This window comes from Diprion similis, chromosome 13 (genome assembly GCF_021155765.1).
Source record: "Diprion similis isolate iyDipSimi1 chromosome 13, iyDipSimi1.1, whole genome shotgun sequence".
Classification (NCBI taxonomy): domain Eukaryota; kingdom Metazoa; phylum Arthropoda; class Insecta; order Hymenoptera; family Diprionidae; genus Diprion; species Diprion similis.
This window is the reverse complement of record NC_060117.1, coordinates 5889005-5905262: the sequence shown is the minus strand read 5'-3', so window position 1 is coordinate 5905262 and position 16258 is coordinate 5889005. Positions and strand designations below refer to the sequence as shown.

At 34.0% G+C, this 16258-nt stretch overlaps 2 protein-coding genes across 2 annotated transcripts; both read right to left on the bottom strand.

Moving 5' to 3' along the window:
• Nucleotides 1-347: 347 nt before the first annotated feature.
• On the bottom strand, nucleotides 348-7226 carry LOC124413904 (DDB1- and CUL4-associated factor 5). Its single transcript, XM_046894704.1, has 8 exons — nucleotides 6949-7226; nucleotides 6596-6834; nucleotides 4760-4940; nucleotides 4280-4549; nucleotides 3835-4061; nucleotides 2643-2857; nucleotides 2046-2316; nucleotides 348-1760 (listed from the first exon to the last, which is right to left on the bottom strand). Exons 2-8 carry the CDS (start codon nucleotides 6789-6791, stop codon nucleotides 784-786), a joined length of 2337 nt encoding a protein of 778 aa, XP_046750660.1. The 5' UTR covers nucleotides 6792-6834; nucleotides 6949-7226; the 3' UTR covers nucleotides 348-783.
• Nucleotides 7227-8436: 1210 nt separating this feature from the next.
• Nucleotides 8437-15921, bottom strand: LOC124413905 (cleavage and polyadenylation specificity factor subunit 5). Its single transcript, XM_046894705.1, has 6 exons — nucleotides 15734-15921; nucleotides 10372-10572; nucleotides 10159-10222; nucleotides 9069-9234; nucleotides 8818-8932; nucleotides 8437-8626 (listed from the first exon to the last, which is right to left on the bottom strand). The coding sequence occupies exons 1-6, from the start codon at nucleotides 15850-15852 to the stop codon at nucleotides 8605-8607; spliced, it is 687 nt and encodes a 228-aa protein (XP_046750661.1). The 5' UTR covers nucleotides 15853-15921; the 3' UTR covers nucleotides 8437-8604.
• Between the last annotated feature and the right edge of the window lie 337 nt (nucleotides 15922-16258).

The following is a 16258-nucleotide window of genomic DNA, read 5'->3' as shown; positions in this document are numbered from 1 at the left end:
ATATCGCGAATAATATTTCAATTACTAAAAAAACGTAAGACAGGTGTAGTGTTCCATTAAAAAACAGCCACATTTCTATCGCTTTATTGTAATCCAGAAAAGCTTTTTAGGATCGCAAATGCAAATTTGAGTGGCTTTTTGATGTATCACTCAAATTGTTTTTACCACTTTGTCGGTAATATCTCTTCTTTTCACTCAGCAAAAACGTTCATAATCTATTTTAACGAAAGTTTTTGCAGAAACCTTTCACTTTCGTTAATCCTTGTTTTGTACAGTTTAACGAAATAACGCGAGAAATAAATTTTTTAAAATTAGAAAATATAAGCACTATAAGTGAGAAAGCTGAGCCCTGTTAAATCACAATTTATTCTCATTCCAAAGTTACAAGTATTAGAATTGAGTTAATACAAAGAGTGACGATTGTACGTACATATTTGTATTGAGCTAAAAGAATTCCTCGACTTCGTTCACAGCTATCGGTAATAGCCTTGATATATATTTAAAGAATTTCGACGTACTTTTCGCTACCAAACCGAATAATTAGTATGCACGAATCACGTTTATAATAATATACACCTATCAAATGGATGCGATGACACAGTTACGAATAAAAAGGCTTATAATATTGCAAATGCGTTTAGAAAAAGAAATACGAGAAAGAAAAAAAAAAACAATCATTTTGCTCAAAAATTCGGAGCCATCAAACTTAATATTATAAAAATATATATTTTAGGGAATCACAGATTCAATATGTACAAGAGGAAACGGGTGACAAAGATCCATTTAATCAGACGAATCACTACTGTTACCAGGAAATTCTGTGTACGGGTTACACCGATGTCGATAACTTTGTCGTGCAATGTCAACTTTTTTTCTAAAACATTCCAAATTTCTCTTTTTTTGTTCATGATCAGAACTGTCACCGCCGAGCCACGCCTTTCGAACTTCCTCCAGCGATTTTTCGACCGTTGAGACTCCCGAAATTCCGCTATCCGGAGTTGGAGGAATTTTCGACCTCCTTTTGTGCGGCGTTACCGATTGTTCCGCTCGTGTTCTACGCACGCTCGTGTTATTTACAATATCTGTTTGAGACTTAGGAACTACTTCTTTCTCCGTATCATTGTCTGTTCTTAATTGCCTAGCGTGGTTTTCCGCCGATATTTCATGTTTCACGTTTTTACGTCGCCACTTTTTCAGTCTGTGAAGTTTGGTCGAACAATCCGAGTCAGTTTTTTGTTTTCTACACTTCTCCGCAGGTCGTTCGTCTTCGCTGCTGGTAGTCGAATCTTTGTCATTGCCGATAGATCTCGCTGCGTATCTTGATCTCCGTGAAACAACACCGGAGCTTGTGCTGGGCTGTTCTGCGTCCAACGGTTGAACATCGCTGTGCGTGTCACTATCCTCTTTCTTTATTGGTAATTTCCTCTTGACCCGAAATTTGATTCTCGATATTCTTCCATGTTTTACTTTAGCACCTTTCGATTTGCTCTTAGACTTACACTTTGTTTTACTATCATCTTTATCACTGTCCGTAACTGAGTCTAGATGATTTACAGTGTTCGTCGAGGCATTTACAGTCGCTCCACCTTCCAGGGCTGCTAACCTCATGAGCTTCTCTCTTCTGTTTGCTATCAACTGTGTAATACGATTCGGTGATTCCGAAGGTCTTTCAGGTACCACGCCACCACTTGTCAAACTGCGAGAACCGATCGCAGAGCCCAATATGCTCAGCATCAGCTGGCGGTCTGAGGCAGTCGAGTCTGCGAAAAAATTTTCATTCTCGCTAAAACTTTGGCGTTATTTAAGGTATAAGTAATATCGAAATTACAACATTCACATTTCAAGTAAACCGGTTAAGCCGTTTTTCAGATATCACAGACATTGCAAAACATTGCAAGCTCGTTTTACATACTTTTGAATAAAATAAAATCCAATCGAATTGAGTAATTGCTTGTCGAAATATGAATTTTTCCACTTTTTCAGCCGTCTATTTATATAAACTATACCCTCTCGAGTACCAACAGTAATCTGTCGTCAAAATTTACCATCAGAATCACTGCCGTTGTATGTGCGTCCTATCGTCGGATTGTGTTCCGAGTCACTCGGGGTCTGGGGACCAGGTGGGGCATCCTCAGAGTTCCAACCCTCTATTTCTCTTTGAACAAGGGAATCGAAGAAGGCCATCATACGAGGATCTTCGCGAGTTGACTGATGACTGTAATCGTGGGTCATGAATTGACCACTACGCAGTACCAGACTAACATATTCATCATGTGTGAAGACTTTACGTTGTCTCTCCTGCTTTCCAGCATCCCTCTTCAGACGATGTAATATTTTTCCAGTTAGTTAAAGTAGATTAAAGAAATGGTAAAAAAAAAAACAAAATTAGCATTAGGAGGAAAAAAATTGCACAAATATTCCGCGTCGCAGAAAAAGAGGCTCTTGACGTACGTTTGGCACTATGGTTTAATTAGTCAATCAAGATAGGCCTGTCAGATAGGAAAACTACGGTCTGCAAAGGAAGTGTGGAAGATAATGATTTTTACAGTACAGAATAGTCATATGCAGGCTAATTGTGAAAAAATACTGATTATCAATATGAATAAACTGAAAAATTCATGGTCAATAGAATAATGAATTACCTTCAAACCACCAAGACAACCATTGCCAAGTGGAAACGGGCTCCAAATTTTTATAATCTTTTCAACACCCGAGGAGGCAAGGATACAACTGGACTGATTAAAACGAACTTGATTTACAATGGATCTGTGTCCACGGAGAACCATATGTGCAGAGTCTACCCATTTCTCATTATCCATTGGAATTTTCCACATATACAGGTTGAAGTCATCTGATCCTGTAACGTTGATATAAGGGATAAAAAAATTTAATAAATGAAAGTGATCAACTTGAGAAAATAATTCAGATATCATTGATACAGATACTTGACAATAGGTTTAGCAATGCAGTTTCTTTCGTGCGAGTTTGGTATTTGTCAATTTGGGGGGGGGGTTTCAGCGTAAAAAAAAAAAAAAAAAAACACTTTTTTCGTGAATTTTTTTTGAAAGTATGGATTTTGCAAATTTATTGAAACCTTTTGTACATTATTAAGCATACTTTCAACAATATTCTGTAATTTTTTCATGTAGAAATATTGCAAAACAAGCCGGTGGCAGAGCGTTTTTTCTTCACTTTTTTAGCTCAATAGACTTTAAACGCGTTTTTCTCAAAACTACTTTTTCAAAGTCCGTGTTCACTGCCATTTACAAACTACTTGACCAATTCATTCCAAACTTGGTACACATTTTCTACACATAAAATACCTCCCCCCAACGTTTAGCTAAAATTTTTTTTTAACATTAAGGGGGTTACCTACCCACGAAATGGCGGAATTTTTCGTGGAAAATAGCAGTTTACACTTTAGATGGCCACGAAAAATTTATAAATGAAAAAAAAAATAATCGTAGAACGTTGTGGGGAGGATTTGATAATACTTTGACTAAATTTTAATGGAGTTTGATTTCAGTTAATTTCCGACCGACATATAGTGAACACCGCAGATGGTTTTTTATCTAAGACGTTCTGGGGCAAGCTCTGTCACCGGCTTGTTTTGCAATATTTCTGCATGAAAAAATTACAGAATATTGTTGAAAGTATGCTTAATAATGTACAAAAGGTTTCAATGAATTTACTCAATCCATAATTTCAAAAAAAATTCACAAAAAAAGTGTTTTTTTTTAAGCTGAAACCCTTACCCCCCCTCCTTAAGCGAAAAAAATTCCAGAGCTTAGAAATGGTTGAGAAGCACGAACTGATCTTTGTGAATATTCCTACCAGAGAGGACGTACTGGTCGTCGTCACCGGCAAAACAGCAAGACTTCATTGTGCAGCTGTTGTAATAGCCAGGATGATCGAACTGGCAAAGATTTGCCGGAGATTCGACGGCGTACAATACCGGAGGAAGTCGCCTTCTCAAAGCCAACAATTTTGTACCAGCAGCGTTATACCTTACGTTCATACAGCTTTGCGACGTACCTTCGGCGCCATATCGTAATACAGCTCTGAAATGAATTCATGCATTGAAAAGAAGAGATATTCAGTGAGTTGGAAACAAATCTAGGAACTTTCACTCGTCTTATAAATAATTGAAATGATCTCAGGTTTTATGAAATCGTTTCTGAGATATACTCTTTGCAAAGACAAAGCACGAAAAGATTCAGGATTGGATCAGATGCTATTCTCCGAACGTTGCGACCTGATTCAATAAAATTTTACTCACTCTAGAGGCTTTCGAACATCCCACATACTAACACCTTCCTTGGCATTTGCGGTGGCAAGCATTCTTGGCTCTGACGGATTGAACATAACAGAATGAAAAGCCGACTTGTACTGAGCAAGACAAAAGGTTTCCGTAGACGAAGAATCTCTGATATCGTATATGAGCACTCTCCCGTCGTCGCATGCGCTTGAGAAGACATTGTCGTTGTGCGGATGAATCGATAAGCCGTACACCGGCTTTTCGTGAAGAAAATAATTCAGCGGGTCTCCGCTGTAATGTAGAAATAATTACATCATCAATAATATAATAGTCAGACAGCAAAGTGCGTGGGAAATTTCTTTAGAAATAAATACCATTTTTTCTGAGCGTGAAAAATTGTGCAAAGCGAAGCAAAAATGGGAAATAGATTCAATTTCAATAAATACGATTTTCTTTTACATTTCTTTAGCGTAACGTGTTACAGTGCTAATATTTTCTCACGTTTTCAAGTCGTGAACAATGACTTGGTCGTCGTTTCCAGCTGAAAATATTTTCGCTTTTGTGCTGTCGTATCCCAGGCAGAATATATTACTGGCATGTTGAGCTTTCATAACTGCCGGTTTTCCAACACCCTGAATCGCTTGTTCAACCTGCCATAATAAAACCCTTCTGTCATCGCCACCTGTGAATAATTACAAGCCAAATATTTGTTATAAAAGATGTATAATAATAATTAACATTCGATGCGAGTAAAAGTTTTATAATTATCTACCAGCATTGATATTCTTCCATAAATCTACAGAATGATATGAGACACAAATCCGAATAATCTATAAAGTTTTTAATCGCTTGCTCAGATGTGAAACCAAAAAAAAAAAAAATATTTCTTAAGGTGACAGAATTTTCAGTTTACCTTAATTTCGTTAGAATTTTTTAATCTGATTTGAAATTTTCAGAAATTGCCAAATACATGAATAATAAAATATCTTTTTTTTTTTTGCCATCCTTCGGACTAACGATAATTGAAATAACGAATTTTATAGTCATAAATTGTTGGGACAGGAAAAGTTTAATCTCGTATAGACATTATAATTGAATTGATGTAAAATGCCACTTTTTCTATTAAATTTTTCTTGTTTTTTGAATAATATTATGTTAGAATTTTATTGCTAGTACTAAATTCTTGATACCGCTGTAAAAGAAAACAAGGATAATAATAATAATAATAATGACAGTTTTTTGCGGTAACTCAAGTAAATTCTTATCAACTTAACGCAAATAATATATGATATTATTATCTTGACAATATTTGCAATCCGAAGTATGTTTAAAAAAGTATTTTTCTAACGGTACTTTTAGGTATGATCGAAGGGGGGAAAAAAGAAATAATTCAAAAGTTTGTGGAAATTTGTTGAAAACGAACCGTCCAACATGAATTATTTATCATCATGAAATTCATTGGCTAAACGAACAAAATTTTCCAATTACAAAATGAATTTTTTTCTTACATTAACAACAAAATTTTTCCAAATTCTGTACGAATTCTTATTTCGAGATATATGCGTCGTTGAATATTACGTTGCAATTACACAGTTACAGCAGAGTTAAATAAAAATCTAATGCTTGCCTTGAATCGATCGACCGAACGTGATAATTGAAAAGTAAAAAAAGTAAAAATTTGCAAAAGCAAAGAATCGTTCTGCTTGAGAATTTAAAAGAAAAAGAGGGAAAGACTGTACGACAAAGAAATGATAATATCAGCCTAAATTCAACGAATTCCATATTTTTTTCATTGCAATTTAACATCCAACAAGTAAAATGGCAAAACTTTAAAATTTTCTGCAGTCTATCTATTTTCCCCTCATGTATTATAAAAATATTAGAACAAATATGCGTTTCAGAATTATTGAGGATTGAGGGGCGACGGTGGGGAAGGGGGAGGCAGTTTTCAACGCAACGACGACGAGGTAAAAAAGAAAGATGTATTTGATACTTTAGTATCGCCTATAATTTCAAGAAAAGAAACTACCTACATGTTTTATACTATCGGATATATATATATATATATATATTTATTTTCATCGGATGTTTATAGTTGAAAAAGAAAGAAGCTAATGGGGGAAGAGTAAAAAAAAAAAAAAAAAAAAGAAAGAAAAAAAAAAGAAAAGAAGATTTTTCATAGTTCAATTCGTACAAGATGATACGTATGATGTTACAATGAATAGGGCAAAGGTTTGTGAACGAGATAAGAAAATGGATTGAAATAATAGAGAAAACTTTTCTTGTAAGATAAGATACATAGATGATATATGTAGGTATGTATAGTAACAAGCTTACCGGAGACAAGTAATTCTCCTTCTTTGGAAAATTCGATCGCATTAACGCAACCGTAATGCGACTGAAGATCTTTTCTAAACAAATTCTCGGAGCAGCCAAGCCTGGCGTTGACGAGACGTTTGGTGAAATTGAAGTGATCGTGTATCTGCCTGTTCAATACGTAGGGTAAAGGGTTGCAAACCGACGGCGAAACCATGGTTATATCTCGACTGGTGTCTCGGATTTTCCATATAACACTTCTGTTACAAAATTAACAACAACAAGAACAACAACAAAAAATAAGACTGCACAGACGGACCTACATAGGTGTACACACCTCCTCCGCCTCCGTATCGTTATACTTAGCTGCTTACTTTATTGCTGATTCGCTGACAGGCGTGTGTAGTTGACTCTATAGTCCTGCACTTATTATAGTTAGTACAATCACGAACCACCGCAATCTCTGTGAATTGTGAATCAGCTGTTCGTCGTCGCCTCTCAAGCTCAACTGTTTCGATTTCTAGTCATATCGCTGCGTGACATGTCCGGAACATTTTACGCTCGTTTTTAACTAGGAATCTCTCCCTCTGCCGATCCTTCATTGTTCTTCCATTGAACACTCTGCTCATGTGTAACTTCTCTCCTTCTTTTCCTTTATACGCTTTCGATGCACTACGATACTAATTTACGACATGAGTCGTCTGACACGCGTCAAAACTGCTCCCTCAGCCTTTGGATGATACGATATGCGGCTCCTTACCTAATCCCTGATTCTCAGCTGCTTTTATTTCTCGACGAACCGTGTCATCTTGTGTATGTAAACAGATATTAATCCGTTTACCGTTATAGAATCCACACGACACGGTGCCGCCTCTCCGCGGTTTTCGAACGTGTTAAGGGGTTGCTATAGTCACTTCTTACCGACTGCGTTGTACCGATTATCTTGAAAGTTCGCAGTCAGTCACCACCAACCCCAAGGTTTTCGTCTATTTTTAGCAGGCTGGCCAATCTCTTTTCAATTTTGAACTGTGAAATGCCGTAAAATGATTGTATCGACGACGACGACTGTTTTTTTTTTGTTTTTTTTTTTTTTTTTTTGAGGGGGGAAAGTCAGCCTGCGAGAAACAGACGAATATCTTGGCGGTGACTGACTGCGAACTTTCAAGATAATCTCTCGGTATGTTTGTCTATTTTGGCTATTCGTCTATCAGCTCGCGATGGAAAAAAAGAGCATGGTAACGGTGGTATTTCACAAATAATTACAAAATGCTTCAATACATTTGGGTTTTACGCAACAATAAAGAAATGGCATAAAAAATAAGAAATCGCGATCACGGTTTCGTATTTTTTAGGCACCGTCTTCATTTTTGCATTGAATTAAAATTCATTAATGGATTTTCGTGCAGAATCGCATGTAGAATACGGCTGTTATGTCTTTTTTTTTGTATCGCGTCTGATAATATTCAAAATGGAACGCACTGAACGCAGTCGGTAAAGACGGATAAAGAAATCGAACCGCGGGTTCTCAAACATCAGGGAATTCGGGATACGGGAATGGCTTATTTTTCAACAGAGGTCTTATGTCAAAGGTATATACAACAAAAATTTTGGTTGCAGCCATATTACGTTAGCTGTTTACGCGCGTATTTCAACTTGAAAAATGTGATGAGTACGACTTTAATAATTGTGGTTTCTCACACTTACAGTTACCGACTCATTTTTTATTAGTTCGTAACATAAAACTTAAACACGAATTAGTGACGGATCTACACTTTTAATCATTACTTTTGGTTTTCATTATGACAACATTCGTATAACGTTGAAGGTGGTACGATTACGAAGAAAAAACAATAGTATAAGTATTACTTACAAAAATGATTTAATGTTGGGCACGTCGTACTATACAGAGAACTCAGACCTTTCAATAAACTTGCATTCATCATCACATACATACATAACTTCATTATCATTATTATTCTTGTTAACTTAATTAAAATCCAGCCAATGTTACAGCTGTCGTGCGGTGACGTTCACATGTAAATGAAATTGAATCTGAAATACATAAAATCGTTATTGTTTCAATACCGTATTAAAATGTTACCAATATCGAAGAAACATCTCAACATTGCAAAATTAAGATTATTTTATACTTTCATGAATCAGGGCGTTGCTGCGTTATTTTAATTACAATTCCTAGCATTTTAAATCTCAAGCTTTTGGTAATTCATAAAATTATTATGTACCTGCAGAGTGACTGTGGGAGGGATGAAATTATTGGTCCATATCCTTGCGAATTGTCATACAGTTCAAACAAGGGTGCTGCAACTAACTTGTAATTCTTGGGTACAGCGAATAGAGCTGAAAATTATGAATAACATGAAAATTATTAATTTTTTGTCGAAAAAATATAAAGTTCTTATCCAGAAAATAGGAGTTTCAGTTCCTTTGAACGTAAACAATCGATACGTCTAGAGTATAGATAAAGTAAAAATACCTTTTTCCTGTAATTGGACTAAGAAAAGTCGTTTGTGCTCTTTGGGTTTGGTAATGTGTGGAGGTACGTAAGGATATTGCGGTGGTTCGAAGTTAGGTCGCCACCAATTACCAATCGTATCCTCGATTACCCATTCTTGTTTAACTCCATCTTGCCGTCCAAGAGTCTGCAAATGATTTCACCTTCATTAATGCCAAGTTAGTACCGATAGTTCAAATACCCAAGATTAAATACATTCTTCTTCGTTTTAGTTCACTAAGAACATGGTTACAAAACAATTGTGAATTCTTCATATTTCGTACAACATCATGACAATGTGGCATCAATCAACATTCAACCCATTAAAAAATACGTCTCTTATTACTTATAAAATATACTCGAGTGACATAGATAATTTAATTTTACGAAAAAGAACCTACTTACAATCGTGTCATTCACATCACATCATAAGTGTAAACAAAAATAATTACCGTTTTATACAGTTATCTTTTTTTTTAACATTCCAAAGTCACAAAATAAACCGCATACTAGTGAATATATAGAAATAAAGCTAATGCACAACAAATTAAAAATAACAAAGTAACAAGCGTATATAACTTAATATCTCTTTCTCTCTGTTCTTCGACAGAATTTTAGTTGTAACCACTAGAGGTAGTTTTTCATCTTTCTTTCTTTTCTTTTCTTTTTGTACTAAACGAAATAGGAGAAATAATTACAGTCTTGAAATCTTCCGTCTTATCTACAATAACGTTGAGACCTGGATTAAAAAGTGAATGATTTAGATACACTTAACAATGTTCTTAGCTAACCAGTGTATATACAATTTTTTCATTCGGTTTACTTCTACTGACATGAAAGTGTCCGGGCATGCAGCACATTGAGAGAAACCATTATCCAACAATATAACGCAGTTTACGAAATGAAACTAATTGAGCTACAGGCCCGGTTACATCGATTCTACAAACAGGTTTTTACAGAGTCATAGGATTTATTACAGAGGGCTCATCAAATCAGTAATACAGTCTAACAAATCAAAGTGCTGCTCCTAGCTGCCCGGGAGGGCAGCTTAAGGCGCTGCGCTAACTGTTACCTCAGTGAGGAGCCGTTTCAGGCCCTCTACCTCGTCTTCTCCTGCATTCAACTCGCCACCTGGTCTGCGAACACAAAAAATAAAAATTACGTTGTTAAATTTTCTGTAAATATTATTTTTTTGGACATCTGTAATTTGCATAATATGATTTTTGTTTATTGGATCTGATAATTGAAAAAGTTGAATATATAATTAAGAAAACAGAATGCTTACAATTTGAAAAATGTTGTACCGAGCTGGAGGAGCAGTACGTGAGGCAAGCCATGCTCGTGTACTAAGAGGACACCTTCGACGCTACGTCGCATTCCAATTTTGTCAAATTCATCCCTCATTCGTTGAAACCTGGCTGGTACTGACGGGTCTTTCTCAAATAGTGGCTCTTTCGTTCCAAATGTATAGTTTGTCAAAGGATATCTATGATAAATGAGTTGTATTTCTTTGATTAGGATTATTTTTTATCTGGATATTGTAACTATTAAGTAAGTACCTAGTTCCAACATCTTGAACTATGCATTCTTGGATATACTGGAAGTAAGAAACTTACAGAGATATTCACAGTATATTTGATTTACATGAAATTTCAATTCTTTTACAAATTTTATTTTATGCATCGAGTACAAAGTGTTGGGGATTCTTTTTTTTTTTTATCAAAGTCTTTCAAAAGACTTTTCGTGTCTGTTCTAAGACTGATCTGTAGCAAAAATTTCAATCATATTTCTCTTTGTTCTCAAAGCATGCTTCTTTGAGAATAATCTGTGACTTCGATAATATAATGATAAATCTAAATAACGCAGCTCTGAGAAATTTTTATTCATACCCTCATTTTCAAGGGTTCAATTCTTTATCAAACAGATTCGATTAATGTAAAGTAGTAGACAGTAAATATAATCCGCATTCTCAATTATTCAACAGTGTTTTTCGTATCAAGCAAAAAATGAAAGTCTACAGAGTGTAATAATATTCCTTTTTACCAATCAACTTCGCTTAAAAAACTGAGGATTTTTATGCCAAATACAGAATTTCATTGTCATTTTTCTAATTCACTTCATTTTGTTGACTGAAAAAATTCTCTCTTTATAGTTAAGATATAGTTACCGAAGTTCCATTATAAATAAACTGATTAACACAAGGCGAATGTAATTTTTTCTAAACAGATAAACTAGCATAATTAAAATCTTCTCGGTACAATGAAATTTATTTATCGCTTGCAGGAGAAGAATAACTAAAGTATTTTAAAATTTCCGTATAAATTTCAATTTGAAGAACAGTATTTTGATGTGAGATAAGCAAAATGTTTATCAGCAACACAGGTATTCGTGGTTTATTTAATTTATACTCAAAACATCAAGTAATATGAATGTTAACGAATTTTTTTCTTCCAGACATTTTCCCCAACACTTGTTATATTTTAATTACAATCGATTAAAATTATATAAACAACAATTTACCAGTATTCCTCAAATTCTTTTTTGATAAAAAATATGTTTGGCCATTAATTAATTGATCCGAGTGAGCAGAATATCTCAAATAAAAATTACGAGAATGTAGGATCAGGGATATCAACTTTTTATAGATAAAAAAAAAAAAACAAAAAACAAAAAAAAAATCAACAACTCAAATTCTAACAGCGTTCGAAAGTTCGAATATCATTTCAAAAAGTCAACATCCCATCACCGCACATGGTTGCTACAGCAATTATTCAAAGTTCTTTAAATTACTGTAAAAGTTTAAAAAGGATAATAAAAAAAAAAACAAAAAAAAAAAAAAAACCCCAATATAACAAGGCTAAAAGATCACGCTTTGAGAAAGACTGATGGATAGATACACTGGAAATGTTTCACAAGATGAGTATACAACTTAAAATAATTATTTATATAACACAGAAGAGGAAATATACGTAATTCATTGATAAAAATTATAAGTAATTATAAGTTGTTATTTATCACAACTAACAACGAGTGTTTGTTTAACTCTCTAACTGAAAAATTCTATACACAATTGAGTTTACTATTCTTTTCGATAACAATTCGTTCGCTTGTTATGATAAAATTTCATTACAAATTATTTTCTTACACCATCGATTGATGAGAAGCCTCAGACACGGATAATAAATAAAATGTGCATGAAAAAGATGAGCAAATAAAATTTAAAAGCACCTGATTAACGATACGAGAATAAATCGAGAGACGACTGTGAGAGACATTTTTGCATTTACAGTAGTAGCTTAATGCAGAGAATAAACCAGATCGATAGTTATTACTTGCGATTATATTTTTACTCGAGTTGATATTCGGAAATTTGCTGTTTCTAAAAAAAAAAGCATTAAAAAAAAATATACAACATTATTTTAGTAACATTATAATTCGGTTATAGTTTCATGTAAAGCGTACACTGAACTTTGATAAGCTATTATACAAATTTTACAATCAAAATATGCAGTCGATGCATTAGGTTGTTGGATGATGTAACAGAGTGCCGTGATAAATCGCTAGTTAGTGAGTAAAAAAAAAAAAGAAGAAAAATGCAATTAGTTTACATGTAATTCGAATATCCTGAAATCTGACGATAAATATTCCACATATAAAACCAATTACGATTCTCATCGTAATAATTTTTTAATTCCTTATTCAAGGAACAATTGCAGCGTTATTATATTTCAGATTACCATTGCAAATGGTAGTTTGTATAAAATTCAATATCAATTGAAAGCAATTTATTAAAAATCGATGTTAAATATATTTTCGAGTATTTAGGTGTTTCATATATAAATTAAATTCTAATCCAGCTCTCTGTAATCGCAAAACTTTTCTAATCACATTGCGTGGATGAAAAATTGATGCAAAATTATATCGATTCATACATATTACATTCGATGATATAATTGTGTTTTTTTTTTTTTTTTTTTTTTTTTTTTTTTTTTTTTTTTTTTTTTTTTTTTTTTTGGATTATTCACAAACAAAGAAATGCACTGAATTTCATACTGAAATGACAAAGCCTCTGACAATATAAAATGAATAATGAATATAAATTCATTTCACGTACATCCTTTATACAAACATCCCTACAGTCATTGTTGTTTGAAATTTTAATCGCAAATTGGTTATTGTTTTTTAAAAAGTAATTGTCAACGTTTCAGCTTACAATTAATTAATAATCACTGTCAATGCGGTACATAAATATCAAGAATTTGCATATTATTGTTGTGACTTAGTTAAGTTCTACCAGTTACAATGATTATTAATGTAAATAAATCCGCTCGGTTATTGCAATATTACATAAAAATGCTACGCAAAATCTAGCGACAAGTTTGAAAAGACTTACTCTTAAACTAATGTCGCTTAAAACTGCTTAGATAAATGTAAATGAATACATACATCGTAATAATTGAATTACGAAAGTCGTTTAACAAGTGATTTCTTATCGTATTGTACTTTTGTTTAGGTCCTAATGATGAAAAAATGTGGGAAAATTGATGATAATATATCAGATTAGGGAAAAAAAATTATTTTACTTCAATCAGATTTTTTCTGGGTCGGGCAAAATTTTTAAGGGGGGGGTAAGGGTTTCAGCGTAAAAAAAAAAACACTTTTTTTGTGAATTTTTTTTGAAAGTATGGATTGAGCAAATTTATTGAAACCTTTTGTACATTATTAAGCATACTTTCAACAATATTCTGTAATTCTTTCATGTAGAAATATTGCAAAACAAGCCGGTGACAGAGCTTTTTTTCTTCACTTTTTTAGCTCAATAAACTTTAAACGCGTTTTTCTCAAAACTACTTTTTCAAAGTCCGTGTTCACTGCCATTTACAAACTACTTGACCGATTCGTTCCAAACTTGGTACACATTTTCTACATATAAAATACCTCCCCCCAACGTTTAGTCAAAATTTTTTTTTTAACATTAAGGGTGTTTCCCACCCACAAAATGGTTGGAATTTTTCGTGGAAAATAGCAGTTTACACTTTAGATAGCCACGAAATATTTTTAAATGAAAAAAAAAAATAATCGTAGAACGTAGGGGGGAGGATTTGATAATACTTTGACTAAATTTTAATGGATTTTGACTTCAGATAATTTCCGACCGAGATATAGTGAAAACCGCAAATGGTTTTTTTTCTAAGACGTTCTGGGGCAAGCTCTGTCACCGGCTTGTTTTGCAATATTTCTGCATGAAAAAATTACCGAATATTGTTAAAAGTATGCGTAATAACGTACAAAAGGTTTCAATAAATTTGTTTAATCCATACTTTCAAAAAAAAATTCACAAAAAAAGTGTTTTTTTTCACGCTGAAACCCTTACCCCCTCCTTAAGAAATGAATATCAAAGATTGAGTTTGCAAATTCCTATAAACAAAACGCTATCGTTAGATTTGAATTTTATAATGGTATTACATCGAAATTTAAGATCCATAAACGTAGTCTACTTTTGACAACAAAATAACACTAATCGTTGCCTTCTATTTTAATTTTTTAACCATATTACAAGCAAATATAGCTAGTCGAATAACAACGATTGTGAAAACCAAAGTTATTTGGCAAGTGGGAAAAAATTTTCTGAGCAGAGAGAAAATATTTGTAATTCATTTGAACATTCTTCATTTCTTTTCTCCAATGGTATTTGAAATACAAAACAGTTTCGAAGGAAGCTCGAGGAAAAAATTATGTGTATTACAATACGACTGACGTTAAAGGAAACTTTTATGGCGTTAATTGTTTAACCGTTTGAAATGTCCGGCAAACGTTTTGCAGCTGAGTATCTAAACAATAATAATTTCACCAAGGAATTCTGAAACATTTAAAGCTAAATAATCACTGTAAGCTGACTTACTATCGAATTGCAAAAGAGAAATACTTTAAAGTCCAAAATTTTTCATCAACAAAATTACTTCGAGTTCCTAAAAAGTAACGTAAGAGGTGAACGCAAATATTGATAAGATAATTAGATATTGCACAGCACAATAAATTGTGAGAAATAATTTTCTGCGATTATTTCCGTGCTCTTGGTACGTGCTTAGAAATAATATTTCTGACCAACTGACACGATCAATTCTTAATCAGATCTAATTTATACTCAAGGATATTTGTCATGTAATTGATTCTAATGAATTATGGCACGGACATTTCGAACGAGTACTTGATGGGAATTATCTGGAAACGAGTGTATCATCTATTAATCATCTTAAGGTAATCAGGGTTCGGTGTATTGGCGGAAGTGTTTACAATGCAGCCAATATTGAAGACTCTCTTAGAGAAAAGAATTAACAGCGATATATAGGTATCTAAATCGAGCAACACAGCGTGACGCTCCCTATACAATCAACGAGTAGTGACTGAGGAAGACGATCATTTCTAGGGAGAAAGAGAGCGTAATAAACGTTAATAATTGAGATATTTGCTTGGCGATTGAAACGGCGTTAGAATCCTGACGTTTTCACAGGTTAATTAGATTTTCTCAAAGTAAGTATCATTAGCGTCGTCGACAAGCCGGCCATGTCCGTTTTGCACCGAGCTGAGGTGGAAGTGTTTTTAACGATTAATTAAGGTTCGATAGACACATTTAGATGTTCACTTACAAGTTGACCGTTCTGTTGATGGTTACTGATTGATTTGTGACCACTTTTCCTTCAAAGGAGCTATTACTTGCTCTTCTTGGCCACCCACTGCCCTTCACCTGAGTTGTTGCCATCGCCATTTTTATTTTAAACCTGCTTCGTGCTCAATGGTTCGATCCGATCCCTCCGTTCTACCGTGCGTCAATCGTGTCACACGTTGAAAACCCCTCGGCGCATGTAATTCTGTGTGTCCACTTGCGAAGCGTGCATTCGATTGGCCCAACGATCAACCAGTTATGCCGTTTTCAACTAACTGCACTGCGAATAATTTCCCCAGTTCTCAAACAACGATCTTTTATCTCTTTTGCACTCTCGAGATCATGATTCGTTCTGCCTCTGTCCTAGGGAATTTTTAGCCCTGCCATATAATTTCAGAACGCACCCTCAGAATGATACGATTCGAGTTACGGCTTGGGAAGCTCTACGATTAGAGTTACGATATAAAAGATAACGTCTTTATAATGTAACGTTAATATTTTAGATTAC